This window comes from Staurois parvus, unplaced genomic scaffold (genome assembly GCF_062004578.1).
Source record: "Staurois parvus isolate SC_StPar_1 unplaced genomic scaffold, SC_StPar_1.0 ptg000054l, whole genome shotgun sequence".
NCBI classification, from domain to species: domain Eukaryota; kingdom Metazoa; phylum Chordata; class Amphibia; order Anura; family Ranidae; genus Staurois; species Staurois parvus.
The window spans coordinates 474,937-489,838 of record NW_028317850.1 but is presented as its reverse complement, the minus strand read 5'-3'; the positions used below and the strand labels follow the sequence as shown (position 1 = coordinate 489,838).

The window sequence follows — 14,902 nt, the reverse complement described above, 5'->3', positions numbered from 1 at the left end:
TGGATGTCGCTCCACTTCCTTAAAGTGAACCTCTCCAAAACCGAGTTTCTTGTCTTCCCCCCAGCCCGGACACCACCCCCCATTGACTTCTCCATCATGTCCAACAACGCCACCATCAAACCCGCCCCGCAGGCCAGAGTACTTGGTGTCATTTTGGACTCCAACCTATCCTTCCAGCCCCAAGTCCACTCTTTAACAAACTCGTGCAGACTCCACCTCCGCAACATCGCCAAAATCTGCACGTTCCTAACTCCAGAAACCACTAAACAGCTCATCCACTCCCTCATCATATCACGACTCGACTACTGCAACTCCCTCCTCACTGGCCTGCCTCACCGCTGGCTATCCCCGCTTCAGTCCATCCTGAATACGGCTGCCAGACTCATTCACCTTTCCAACCTCTCTGTTTCCGCCACCCCCCTCTGCCAATCCCTCCAATGGCTTCCGATTGCGCAACGGATCAAATTCAAAATCCTAACACTGACGTACAAAGCCGTCCACCATACTGCCCCGAACTACATCAGTGACCTAATATCAAAGTACCGCCCAGCACGCACACTCTGCTCCTCACAAGACCTCCTTCTCTCTAGTTCCCTGGTCTCCTCCTCCCATGCCCGCCTCCAGGACTTCTCTAGGGTGTCACCCATCCTCTGGAACTCCCTGCCCCAACCCATCAGATTATCACCTACTCTCCTCTCCTTTAGGCGCACCCTGAAAACCCATCTCTTAAGGGAAGCCTACCCCGCCCCCTGCTAACTTGCCGACCTCCTCCACTCTTCCTACCACTCCATCCCCCACAGCTATCTCCTCCTGTGCCACCATCCCCTCCCTCCTAGATTGTAAGCTCGAAAGAGCAGGGCCCTCGATCCCCTCATGTTTTGCATTGTATTGGTATTGTTCTGTCACATGTTCTGTTCCCCTCTGTGATGTACAGCGCTGAGTGAACTATTGGCGCTTTATAAATACTGTATAATAATAATAATAATAATAATCCTGTACAATTCAGGATCAGCAGTCCAGCAGCAGGAATAAGTGAAGTCCTTCCCGTTGGCCGTATGCATTTATGTATCTCCATAAAGATACAGAACTGTGCTGAGAGCGTGCACCATGCATAACCCTGGCACACTTACTGGCAGCTGACAGAAAGCTCCCAATATCTACAGGCCACTTTTAGGTATACCTGATCAATTGCTTGGAAACCCAAATTGCTAATCTGCCAATCACATGGCAGCAGCTCAATACATTTAGGCATCAAGAACTGGTAAAGACAACTTGCTGAAGTTCAAACCATGCATCAGAATGGAGAAGAAAGGGAATTTAAGCGATTTTGAACGTGGCATGGTTGTTGGTGCCAGATGGGCTGGTCTGAGCATTTCAAAAACTGCTGATCTGCTGGGATTTTCACACTACATCAAATTTAACTCTGAATGTCCCATTTACCGACTTGCGCATTGCGGGGAAAACGAGGATGGTATGTTAAAGGGTTAGTTCATTTTTACATAAAGAATGTGGTTCACTAAAGTGGCCCCATTAGGTTATAAACCATTATGCAGAGCATAGAAATTCATCTCCCTTAAAGTATCACTAAAGCAGTGTTTCTCAACTCAAGTCCTCATGGACCCCCAACAGGTCATGTTTTCAGGATTTCCATTATTTTGCACAGGTGATTTGATCAGTTTCACTGCTTTAGTAATTACCACAGCTGTTTCATCTGAGGGAAATCCTGAAAACAGGACCTGTTGGGGGGGCCATGAGGACTGGAGTTGAGAAACACTGCACTAAAGTAATCCATTGTGGATAGAGTAAAGGAGGGTAATAACCTCTTTCAGTTCTGTGTCCTATTGGGGAGCTGTCCCTTCACATCCTGTCACATAGGCAAAACAGGAAATTATCCAAAAATTGAAGGAATCCCTGGGTGTTCCCAATGGAAGATTTCCCTTCTATTGTTGTTACACCCGGCTCATCAAAAGTTAATTAAAAAAATGGACTGAGCTGGGTGTCAAAGTATCAGCTGAACAGTGCCTGTGTCCAATCAGAGTCACCGTGAACCATGTATGGCTAGCACTGTTATGCACAGGCATACAGCAGGAGAATCAATGTCACACATCAAGTAAGCTTGGCAAACACAGGGCAGTAGCCTTAATTGCCATATTAGCCACAACAAGTTCTGAATCTAAAATAAATCTGATTTTACAATTATGCACAGCCGCACCTCACTGTCACCAGAGTCCTTTTGAAGGTTCAAAATACAGATTAGAAGACTTTGCACTTGTACCTTGGAGGGAAATGTGTCAGAAATGCTCTAGCTCTCTTTTGGTCCTCGGGCACACTGGATGATTTTACAGTTGTTTTTGGCTTTTGACGTTTTTTTCTACAGCCAGTAAACTCCCCAGCATGTTATCATATGTGTTCATGCACACGTGTTTTGGCTGGGAAAAAAAAAAAACCAAGGTCTAGTGGGTTTCTAGAAGAGTTTAGCTGTAGTAACGCTCCAATGCTGAAAAGCATGGCAAAATGTGGTAAATGGGAGTTTTTGGACCTTTCTTGACCAAAACAATCATTTTTTGGAGGATAAAAAACCCAGCTAAAAACACAAACATGAAAAAAACGCAGTAAAACGCCACTAAACACTGATGCAAAAATACACAAAAAAAAAAAACACTCAAAGTTTTCAATGTGACTTTACACCGCCAACGTTACCAGTGTTATTAAAACGCCCAGTGTGCATGGAGTCTTAAACATACAGTATTTTCTCAAACAATGCCACACAATACATGTACAACTCAAAATATACAGTCTTCAACTTCACATGATCATTAAAGTAGTATCAAAACTCCAGCGGTTTTCAATTTAAAATACTGAACTCAATAAATTGAACATTCCCCAGCAAATTATTACCCAAGCACTTGCATTTTAAATGTTGCTGGCTCCTGCTCTCTCAGTGCCGCCTTCCTAAACTTAGTCTTCACAGGAAAAAGTTAAAGTGTTACTAAATCCAGGACCCTGCATTCACTATATCTGGTCTCCTACAGTATACAGAACATGGAAGTGCAATTATTTTAGTAATTATAAACTGCTAAATACCTTTTCTCAGCAGTATATAGCAGTCTAGTGACTTCAGCAGAGCACTGGTTACAGCATGTAGGAGGAGTTTTCTGTCTGCTGTAGGTTGCAAAAGCCCAAAAGCCCTAACCCTCTGTCTGGACAGTGGCGATTGGCTCTGTGCTGATCACATGCACTCTCCCAAGAAAAAATAAAAACAAACCTCTCAAGCAATACACACCAAACTGAGCATGTGCAGAGTGTCTCCACACCATATGTCTTAGGAAATAAGAGGGGACACTGAAAGAAGAAGGGGAGGATCAGAGAAGACAGGATCAAACAGCCTTTTAACACAATGCAGAGGATTAACCCCTTAGGTTCCACAGTGAGTATATCAAGCATGCTTTACTGCATATACAGTGCATCCAGAAAGTATTCACAGCGCTCAGCTTTAGCAAGGCACTCCCCTGCTTCTCTCTCTTTTTCTGCTTCTTAAAACTAACAGTAGACAGTGCAGTCTACATTCAATCTTAGTGTTACTAAACCCACAACAGTAAAATCAGTCTGTACAGTGCATCCAGAAAGTATTCACAGCGCCCAACTTTTGCTACATTTTGTTGTTACAGCCTTATTCCAAAATGGATTAAATTAATTTTTTTCCCCTCAACATTCTACAAACAATACCCCATAATGACAAGGTGAAAAGTTAGTTTTGAAATCTTTGCAATTTATTGAAAATAAATAATGAAAAAAACCCACATGTACATAAGTATTTACAGCCTTTGCTCAATACTTTGTTGAAGCCCCTTTAGCACCAATTACAGCCTCAAGTCGTTTTGCGTATGATGCTACAAGCTTGGCACACCTATTTGTGGGCAATTTCTCCCATTCTTCATTGCAGTAACTCTCAAGCTCCATCAGGTTGGATGGGGAGCGTCAGTGCACAGCCATTTTCAGATCTCTCCAGAGATGTTCAAGTCTGGGCTCTGGCTGGGCCACTCCAGGACATTCACAGAGTTGGCCCGTAGCCACTCCTGTTATGTGGGCTGTGTGCTCAGGGTCGTTATCCTGTTGAAAGATGAACCGTCACCCCAAAGTGCTCTGGAACAGGTTTTCATCAAGGAGATTTCTGTACATTGCTGCATTCATCTTTCCTTTGATCCTGACTAGTTTGCCAGTTCCTGCCGCTGAAAAACATCCCCACATGATTCTGCCACCACCATAGGGATGGTATTGGCCAGGTGGTGAGCGGTGGCTGGTTTCCTCCAGACATGACCCTTGGCATTCAGGCCAAAGAGTTCAATCTTTGTTTCATCAGACCAGAGAGTTTTGTTTCTCATGGTCTGAGAGTCCCTCAGGTGCCTTTTGGCAAACTCCAGGCAGGCTGCAATTTGCCTTTTACTGAGGAGTGACTTCCGTCTGGCCAATCTACCATACAGGCCTGATTGGTGGAGTGCTGCAGAGATGGTTGTTCTTCTGGAAGATTCTCCTCTCTCCACAGAGAAACGCTGGAGCTCTTTCAGAGCGATTGGGTGCTCAGTTACCTCCCTGGCTAAGGCCCTTCTCCATCGATCGCACATTCTGGCCGGGCGGCCCGCTCTAGGAAGATTCCTGGTGGTTACAAACTTCTTCCATATATGGAGGTCAGGTGGACTCCAGTCAAGTTGTGGAAACATCTCAAGGATGAGCAATGGGACCAGGATGCAGCAGAGCTCAATTCTGAGTATCATGGCAAAGGCTGTGAATACTTACTGTATGTACATGTGGTTTTTATTTTTAATAAATTGCAAAGATTTGAAAACTAACGTCTTTCACATTGTCATTATGGGGTATTGTTTGTAGAATGTTGAGGGAAAAAATGAATTTAATCCATTTTGGAATAAGGCTGTAAAATAACAAAATGTAGCAAAAGTTAAGCGCTGTGAATACTTTCTGGATGCACTGTACAGACTGATTTTACTGTTGTGGATTTAGTAACACTAAGATTGAATGTAGACTGCACTGTCTACTGTTAGTTTGAAGAAGCGGAAAGAGAGAGAAGGGGAGTGCCTTGCTATCCTAGGCTACGGAGCTGTGCATTTTTATTGATGAATGCAGTGTAGGGAGACACCGCTGTAGTCCCTGAATACAAGGGTGACTCCGTATGATGCTGTAAGAGAAGGAGGCACCCTGAAACAGGAAACCTTGGGCAACAGCCTAAACTGGAACACAGGCAACAATTAAAATAGGTTGCATAATCATTACGTGATATGTAAAAACATTATATACACTTTTTTCCCCATGTAGTGGACGTCCGGCGAGACGGACGTGTCTCGGCGAGCTCCTGCTCCCCCGGCCCCAATCCGCTGCCATCTGGGCGGCAGCGGACCCTGACGGGGGTCCCACGACCCTCCGGTCCCTGTTGGCCAGCCAGGGAAGGCCACTGGACCTTTCTCCCGGAGCTCCGGGACTTGCGGCCTACCCGGCACCTGAAGCCGCGGCCTCGATTTTTGGCGCGGCCGACCAGGATCGCCGGACATCAGCCCGGACTACTGCCGCTCCGCTCCTCGGTCCCCGCCGATCAGCCAGCCTCCCCAGGGCCCCCCTCACCGACTCTGGGTCCATCCCCGACCACCGGGTACCAGATCGCCCGGAGCAGCCACTGGATGGTCAGCTTAAGCACCCCTGCGCCCCTACCGCTGCCATCAGGGCCCATCCGGGCCCCTGTGCCTGCTGCCGAGGTCCCCACCAACACCCACAGTCACTCCGTCCCTCCAGCGGAGCTCCGGCGGTTCGCAGCAGCTTGAGGCCTACCACGGCACCCGAAGCCGCGGTGTTTCCTGCCAGCCGTGGCTGGAATTGCGGCGGGAATTGCGGCCGCGGTGGGAATTGCGGCCGCGGCGGGACGCCTCCGCTCCTCCGGGAAGCTACCACCACCACCAACGGTCCTGCTAACCCAGGAGGGATCCACCTCCACCCCGACGCTCCAGGACACCAGGTACTTCACCAGGGGCGCCCACTACCCACCAGGTAGCCCAACCACCATCACACCGCCAGCCTCCAGGGACTCACTCAGGAATCCCACCATCCACCTGAAACCCCAAACCACCAGGGACCCTAAGCCACTATCCCTCCAGGGATCGCTACTACCCCACCAGGGATAGCACGGCCACCATCCCACCGGGGATCCCCTGCCCACCACCCCACCTGGGACTACCAGCCAGCCACCACACCAGGGACCGCTCGCCCAGCACCCTGCTTTCCGGCACGCTATTCCCTCTGGCGATGCCCCGGCGACTAATGGCCCACCACGACCCTTGAAGCCGCGGTCTCTCCTACCGGCCGCAACAGATCACGGTTGAGCACAAACCACGCAGGGCCAACGATCGCTACCGCAACGCCCCGCTCGACCCTGGTGACGATCCTTCAACACCTTCAGCGCCTCACGACGCCGAGCCCTCAGCACCCGACGCCAGGCCTCAACAACCCCATTCACCGAGCCGCCAGCATCACCAGTCGCCGTGCCTACCATCGCCCCCAGCCATCGCACCCTACGACCCCTCCACTAGCCGAACCACCGTACCCACTGAAGACATGCCACAGCACCCATGGTCGCCAGCTTACTGCACCCACAGACTGCTGCCAACCAGCTGCCGCCCTCCACCCTCACTCTACCCCTACAGAAGGACTCAAATGACTCCCCACGGTAATACAGATTCCCCACACCACCTTGCCCTGACCTGTATCCCTTCACCTCCCCTGACCCAACTGTCACCCCACCCACCCCAACATGCCTCCTGCACTCCTCTTCCTCATTTTCCTCTCCACCATCCCAAAAATCACCTCCCTCTACCCGCCTACCCCCCCAAAACAGCTCTACATTGCCCCTTCACTTCTCCCCTCTCCCCACTATGGCACTCACCACCTCCTCCTGCTACTCCACTCCCCCGTCGACCCACGTGCCACCACTATCAGACCCACACGCTCCTACACTTCCCATCCCCATGCCACCTTCCTCACCCTGCTCCTTCTCCTATCTGCTGGGGACATCTCCCCGAACCCTGGCCCCTCGCCACCTCACCCCTCCTCTAGGGACCCCCCCTGCTCCTGCCAGCTGCCGTAACCCCCTCAACCTCATATCTGTGCCCCTTCTCCCCGCATCCATCCCCCCTCTCTCGGTTGCACTCCTGAACGCCCGCTCGGTCTGCAACAAACTTACTGCCATCCATGACCTCTTTATCTCCCGCTCCCTTAACCTCCTAGCCATCACCGAAACCTGGGTACAGGCCACTGACTCCACCTCCCCTGCGGCACTCTCCTATGGAGGTCTTGTCTGGTCCCATTCACCAAGACTGAGCGGTCACAAAGGTGGTGGGGTCGGCCTGCTCCTATCACCGCTGAGCACCTTCCAGGTCCTCCCTAATCCTCCCTCCCTAACCTTCTCCTCCTTCGAGGCTCACTGTATCCGGCTCTTCACCCCCACCCCCCTAAGGATCGCAGTGATCTACAGGCCGCCCGGATCCATACCCCGCTTCCTGGATGACTTCGCTGCCTGGCTTCCCTTCTTCCTCTCCTCTGAGCTACCGACCATCATCCTCGGGGACTTCAATATCCCCATCAATGACAACAGCCCGGCTACTTCCCAACTCCTCCACCTAACCTCCTCCTTCGCGCTCACACAGCACACTCAATCCTCCACCCACATCATTGGGAACACCCTGGACCTCGTCTTCTCCCACCTCTGTACCCTCAACCAGTTCTCTAACACCCCCTTCCCTCTCTCCGACCACCACCTCCTCACGTTCTCCATCTCCCCTTCCCCCAACTCCCCCCCCCCAGAGCGCCAAACCATCACCAGCCGCAACCTCCGCAACCTGAACCCGGCCCCCCTCCACTCAGCTGCCGACCGCTTACACGACAGCATCCTTCCACTGTCATGTCCTGACCTAGCCACTAACACGTACAACGACTCACTATCAGCTACCCTAGACTCTCTGGCACCCCTAACCACACGCTACATCAAACCCAGACCGCTCCAACCCTGGCAGAACGACCACACTAAATGCCTCAAACGTCGCAGTCGCGCGCTAGAGAGACTATGGAGCAAAACCAGGTCCCCCCGTTCATTCTCCCTCTACAAATCTGCCTTCCTCACTTACACCTCCTCCCTCCAGGCCGCCAAGCAGGCTTACTTCGTAAACCTGATCAACACCCTCTCCTCCTGCCCTCGCCGACTCTTTTCCACCTTCAACTCCCTGCTCTCCCCCCCCCCCCCCCTCCTCCACTCAGTACCTCACTCACCGCCCACGAAATTGCCACTCATTTCCACAACAAAATTGATGCAATCCGTCAGGACATAGTCAACTCGCAATCTACCTCCCCACCTAGCCTCCCCCCCCCTATCTCCCCCTCATCTCTTCCCTCCTCTGACCTCGCAACCGCACTGCCCCCCTCCACACCCAAGACCCCGCTTACCGTAACCCTACCAGCTCTGCACTCCTTCAGCCCTACTACCACTGAGGAAGTCACCAGGGTCTTCTCAGAAGCCCGCCTCACTACCTGCCCCCTGGACCCTATCCCCTCTCGACTCCTCCAGTCACCCCCCTCTTCCCTCATCTGCTCCCTCACCCACATCTTCAATCTCTCCTTCTCTACCGGCGTATTCCCCTCCCCCCTAAAGCATGCGCACATCACCCCCATACTCAAAAAGCCCTCCCTGGACCCCACTGACCCAAACAACCTCAGACCCATCTCCCTGCTGCCACTCACTTCCAAACTCCTGGAGCGCTTAGTCTACAACCGCCTAAGCGCCCACCTAACTGACAACAACCTCCTTGATCCACTACAGTCCGGCTTCCGTCCCCTACACTCCACCGAAACCGCCCTCCTCAAAATCACCAACGACCTACTAACCACCAAAGCCAAAGGCGACTATTCTGTCCTCCTCCTGGACCTCTCCGCGGCCTTCGACACAGTTGACCACCCCCTCCTCCTTAATAAACTACTCTCCCTTGGCATCAGAGACACCGCTCTCTCCTGGTTCTCCTCGTACCTATCCCGACGCTCCTTCAGTGTCACCTACAATGGTGCCACCTCCCCCTCACTCCCCCTCTCTGTTGGGGTCCCCCAGGGCTCTGTCCTTGGACCCCTTCTCTTCTCCATCTACACCTCCTCCCTTGGCAAACTCATACACTCCCACGGCTTCAACTACCATCTCTATGCTGATGACACTCAAATTTACCTCTCCACCCCTCACCTCACCTCCACTTTCTCCTCCCGCATCACTCACCTCCTAAACGACATCTCTGACTGGATGTCGCTCCATTTTCTCAAACTCAACCTCTCCAAAACCGAGCTTCTCGTCTTCCCTCCTGCCCGCGCCCCCCCCCCCCCCCCATCCATCACTACTAACATCACCACCATCAATCCCGCCCCGCAAGCCAAAGTCCTTGGAGTCATTCTGGACTCTAACCTCTCCTTCCAACCTCATGTCAAATCACTCACAAACACATGCAGGCTCCACCTCCGCAACATCGCCAAAATACGCTCCTTCCTTACCCCAGACACCACTAAACTACTTGTGCACTCCCTGATTATCTCACGCCTTGACTACTGCAACTCCCTCCTCACCGGCCTACCCCAGTGCAGGCTCTCCCCGCTTCAGACCATCCTCAACTCAGCGGCTAGACTCATCCACCTCACCACCTGCTCCACCTCTGCCACCCCCCTCTGCCTCTCCCTCCACTGGCTCCCTATCGCCCAACGCATCAAATTCAAACTACTCACTCTGACCTACAAAGCCATTCACAACACTGCCCCTAACTACCTCACCAACCTGATTCCCAAGTACCACCCTACCCGTACCCTTCGCTCTTCACAGGACCTCCTTCTATCTTGCTCCCTGGTCTCCTCCTCACACGCACGTCTGCAAGACTTCTCCAGGTCCTCCCCCATCCCCTGGAACTCACTACCCCAACCCATCAGACTGTCACCTTCCCTCCTCACCTTCAGGCGCTCCCTGAAAACCCACCTCTTCAGGGAAGCCTACCCCACCCTCACCTAACTGCTGCTCTCCTTCATTCCTCCTACCACTCCATCCCCCACAGCCACTTCCTCCTGTACCACTACCCCCTCCCTCCTAGATTGTAAGCTCGAAAGAGTAGGGCCCTATAACCCCTCGTGTGCTGTTTGTAGTTGCTGTAATGTTTCATGTATTGTCCCCCCCTCTATTGTACAGCGCTGAGCAAACCCTTTGGCGCTATATAAACTCAATGTAATGTAATATGTAATAATTTTATCACATACCTTCTGTTATCAGACAAACAAAAATCTATCTAGTCCTAGATCTGTGTGTTTAAACATGTAAATATCAATATAGATCAGGTAAGGGAGCCCTTCACTAACAACATTTGCAAAACTGTTATCTTATGTTATCAGCTGCATAAGAGCTGGGGGAGAAGGAACAGCAAAACACTGGTCTTCCCAGTGATAGTCAGGGCAGTGGGGGGTGTCAGCAAGTCTGACCATTGGAGGAGGGTACACTGAGTTCCCAGCCCACCTAGAGAACTGACCACACTATGCTATTATGCAGTGGTCTCCAAACTGTGGCCCAATGGCCAGATGCAGCCGCTTGGTGGCCTTTATGCAGCCCTTGGGGCACTATTCTCCTTGTTGATTCAAGGCACAATTTCCCCCAACTGACACCAACGATGAAGCACCATTCTTTCCACCGACACCAACAGTGGGGTATAATTCCTCTCACTGAAGACAGCAGTGGGGTCCTATTCCTTCCACTGGCACCAGTGATGTGCCATATTTCCTTCCATTGATATAAACATTGGAACACTATTCCTGCCGACACCAATGATGGGCACTATCCCTCCCACTAGCACCAATGATGATGCGTGTCTTAATATTACTTATTATGGTCTTTACAACCACTTTAAAGTAGAAAAAAATGCTGCACTACCTCTTTTACACAACACTGTCCCTAAACAATTACTTGGTTCCTTTCACAGCTCCTGCACCATCCCAGCTACAATACCGTTCCTCCCAATTTCTTCATCTCACAGGAGACACCCGAAGGATTGGCTCCTGCTGTGGTCAGTCAAACTCCTCTGAGATGGGAGGGACTTACCACCACTGTGTGAGCCTATGGACGCACATAGCTTAGCTCCAGAGAGCCCATGAATAAGTGTTTGCTTAGCACCCGGCTTGCTGCAGGAGGGAGAATCTGAAAGTAGAATTAAAGTCAAAAGCAAACATTTATATTGCAGCTTACCAATTCTTATATGTGATGGCTGCATTCGTGTTATGTTTTAGACTTTATTTTCACACGGTGAACTGAGCAATAAGCCTCTTTTTCAACAGAACAAGCTGCCCCGCAAATGTATCAGTTTAAGAATGACAAACAATTTACTACTGATGGGGTGCTTACAACAATCAGCTTTTATGTACAACCGCTGTTCCACACAGAACACAAATTCAGGGTGTAACGTGTCACCAGCCCCCGCACCCCCCCCAATCCCCTGATGTGACAGCTAGCTAATGGGAAACTACAAGTCCTGACAGCCTTTGCGGATGTCGGCTCGTAATTCTCAATGAATGAATGCTGTTGAGCATTGTGGTAGCTCATCAATTTTTCCGTCAGTGTTAAACTGCCTGACTGTATGAGCAGACAATATACACTGAGTCTGCAGGACACCCACATGGTAATGCTTTCCAGGCTCCTAAAACAAAAAAAATAGTAAATGCAAAATTACCTGCAAAAACATACGCATTTAATATTTTTTGTCTAAAGGTGAATTTAGTCGTTAAACAGCATTGATCACTGTAAAGGCTCATTTCAATTGCAGGGTTTTGCCGCCTCCAACCACAACTGCTCCCCCTTTAGCTGGGAGGGTAGATGCCGGGGTGTACACATGTAGCAGCAGGGATTATACCCCATTTCACACCGAGAATGTGACCCGTTCAAGCTAATGGGCCACACTGCAAAAAGAATGCACTCGTATGGTAGTCTGGCATTTAGGGAGTTAAAACAGGTAGTGAGGAGGAGATACAGCCCCTCCTCACCACCTGTCAAATGCTCTCTGAAGAGTGATCCAACCAGACTGCTCTTCAAAGTGCAACACAAGTGTGAACAAAGCCTAAAGCTGCATTCATGGGAATGCAGACAAAATCCTAGGAGCTCAATATATTAAAAAAATAAATAAAAACAGCAAGCAGGACTATTGTGGCGTCACTTATTATACACACGCATGTGTTTCGTACAGTTACACACATGAAGCTGATCACTTAACCACTTGCCATCCAGAGGATTTACCCCCCTTCCTGACCAGGCCATTTTTTGCATTACGGCGCTATGATACTTTTACTGACAATTGCACGGTCATGCAACGCTGCACCCAAATGAAAATTACGTATTTTTTCCCACAAATAGAGCTTTCTTTCGGTGGTATTTGCATTTTTATTTTTTGTGCTATAAAACAAGAAAATAAACAATGTTGTGGAAAAAAAAAATTTGACTTTTTGCTATTAAACATGTCCAGAAAAAAAAAAAAAAAAAAAATCTAATTTTGTCATAAATTTAAGCCAAAATGTATCCTGCAACATGTCTTCGCTAAAAAAAAAAAAAATTCCAATACGTGTAAATTAATTGGCTTACGTGAAAGTTAAAGCATTTACAAATGGCGGTATATATACTGGGATTTTATTTTTACTAGTAATGGCAGCGATCAACGACTTATAGCAGAACTGCGGCAGGCATTCTGACACTGGGGGGGGGGAGACTGACTTGGTGTGATTGACATCCCCAGTGACACCAATACAGTGATCACTGCTAATAAAAAGCACTGACACTGTACTAATGATACTGGGCAGGAAGGGGTTAACATGAGGGGGTGATCAAAGGGTTAACTGTGTGCTGCTTTATTGTAAGCTGTGTGTGTTTCACTGTAAGCACACTGCTTTGCATGGCTCTGCAAAGCCATGCCTAGCAGTGTGCAGGAGCTGACAGGGGAGAGATCTGTATTGTTTACTTACAGTTCTCCCCCTCCGTCGGTAATGCTCCTCAATCACTGGGTGCCGGTGAGTAATTACCGGCAGGGAACCGGTGATTGACAGCCGAGGCCACGAATCTCGGCACGCACCCCCTACCTGGAAATGCAAAATCACAAATACATATATACAAATACACAATTTTTACGCACCCCTGCCGCCCTGTAGCAGGATATCTGCTACAGGATGGAGGGAAAGCAGTTAAAGATGAATGAGTAACTCTGCAGCCACATTTGTGGTGTATAGGGCAGCCTGTGCAATGAAAGAAATACAAGCATACAAAATAAAGAAAACAAACAAGCGCAGCATCGGACATATTACAGTGAATGCGGCCTTAGACGGTCAGCTGGCAGGCTAATCCCGATCCAGAAAAGGGAGCCGGCCTCCCATGGGCTGTGCACATGTCCTAGGACTACACTCAGGCCTGTCCCTGGAAATGTGAGACCAGACGGAACACCGGCTGACCCATACAGACGAAGGTGTTCACCTACAGCCGCCCAGCCCCTCCACAAACACAGCCAGGGCCTCCGCTGGCAGGCCAGCCATCACCCTAGCAGGCCTCATACCTCCTTGAGCCGGGCCACCAGTACGTTCTTTACCCCGGTCACGTCCAGGTTTCTCCGCTTCAGTTCGGACTTCAGGTCGATAACACGGAGCTCGGTGACTTTCTTCTTCTCAGAGGGGCCATTACTGCTACTAGGCGAAGCCATGGCTACAGACTGATCCCACCATCAATGCCGGGCCTCAAACGCAGCTATTTAGCGCCACCCACCACACACCGGATGGGAAGAATTAAGGCAGCACACTTGGTATTTCCGGGACGTCACATGGCTCTGGTGTGAGCCCCGCCCAATACTCCTCTGCCCGCCCACCTTCATGGAATGGGAAGACTGTAGCTGGAAAGGAGCTGTCAGTGCAGATACATTGATGGTTCCTTTACAGTGTTAGAGGCAAACCCCGGCCTTGTGAAACTAGCTATTCAATTTAAAACAGAAATGAAAGGTGAAACATTTGTGTATAGATATAAAAACAAAATACTGATTTATTTTTTCCCCTTTTTTGTAATTGATCACATACCCTGTGTTTTCAGAAACACAGAGAGGTGGGGGCAGAGAAACAGCAGTACACTGATCTTCCCATCTCTCCAGTGATTGGCTGTGCAGGGGGTTATTGTGTGAGAAGTCTGATCATTGGAGGCAAGCAGACTGAGTTCCAGCACAGCTAGAGAACTGACCACACTGTGCTCTAATGCTGCGACCCCAAACTGTGGCCCGAGAGCCAGATGTGTCCCTTTGCATGCCTTTATGCGGCCCTAGGGGCACTATTCAACCCAATGATTCAAGGCAATATTTCCTCCTACTGACACCAGTGTTGAAGCACCATTGTTTCCACTGATGCCTACAGCGGAGCATAATTCCTCTCATTGATGACAACAGTGGGGTCCTATTCCTTCTACTGACACAAGTGATGTTCCATGCTTCCTTCCACTGATATAAATGTTGGAACACTATTCCTGCCACTGACACCAATGATGAGGCCAGTGTCATCTTACTAGTATCAAGGGCCCTTGGGCAACGCAATGCACTGGGGTCCCTACCAGTCCTCATCAGGTGTCCCCATCACAGTATCCCCATACATGACATGTCCCTGTCGCAGTGTACCCATACATCAGGTGTCCCATCACAGTGTCCTCTGAAATCAGGTGTCCCTATCACAGTGTCCCCATAATCACATTTCCCCATCACACTGCTTCATACATCAGTTGTCCTCATCATAGTGTCCCCACATATCAGGTGCCCCCATCACAGTGCCCCATATATCATGT

The 14,902-nt window shown here is 49.9% G+C and overlaps 1 protein-coding gene across 3 annotated transcripts in view; it reads right to left on the bottom strand.

Moving 5' to 3' along the window:
• The window catches only part of SLTM (SAFB like transcription modulator), a 114,586-nt gene extending 100,716 nt beyond the window's left edge, over nucleotides 1–13,870 (bottom strand). For 2 of the 3 annotated variants that reach the window (XM_089667675.1, XM_089667676.1), the window contains exon 1: nucleotides 13,644–13,870. In XM_089667675.1, coding sequence (XP_089523801.1) covers nucleotides 13,644–13,787 — 144 coding nt within the window. In that variant the 5' untranslated portion in view covers nucleotides 13,788–13,870. The remainder of the gene's footprint in view (nucleotides 1–13,643) is intronic. The other variant, XM_089667678.1, reaches the window with a different exon arrangement.
• Nucleotides 13,871–14,902: the final 1,032 nt, after the last annotated feature.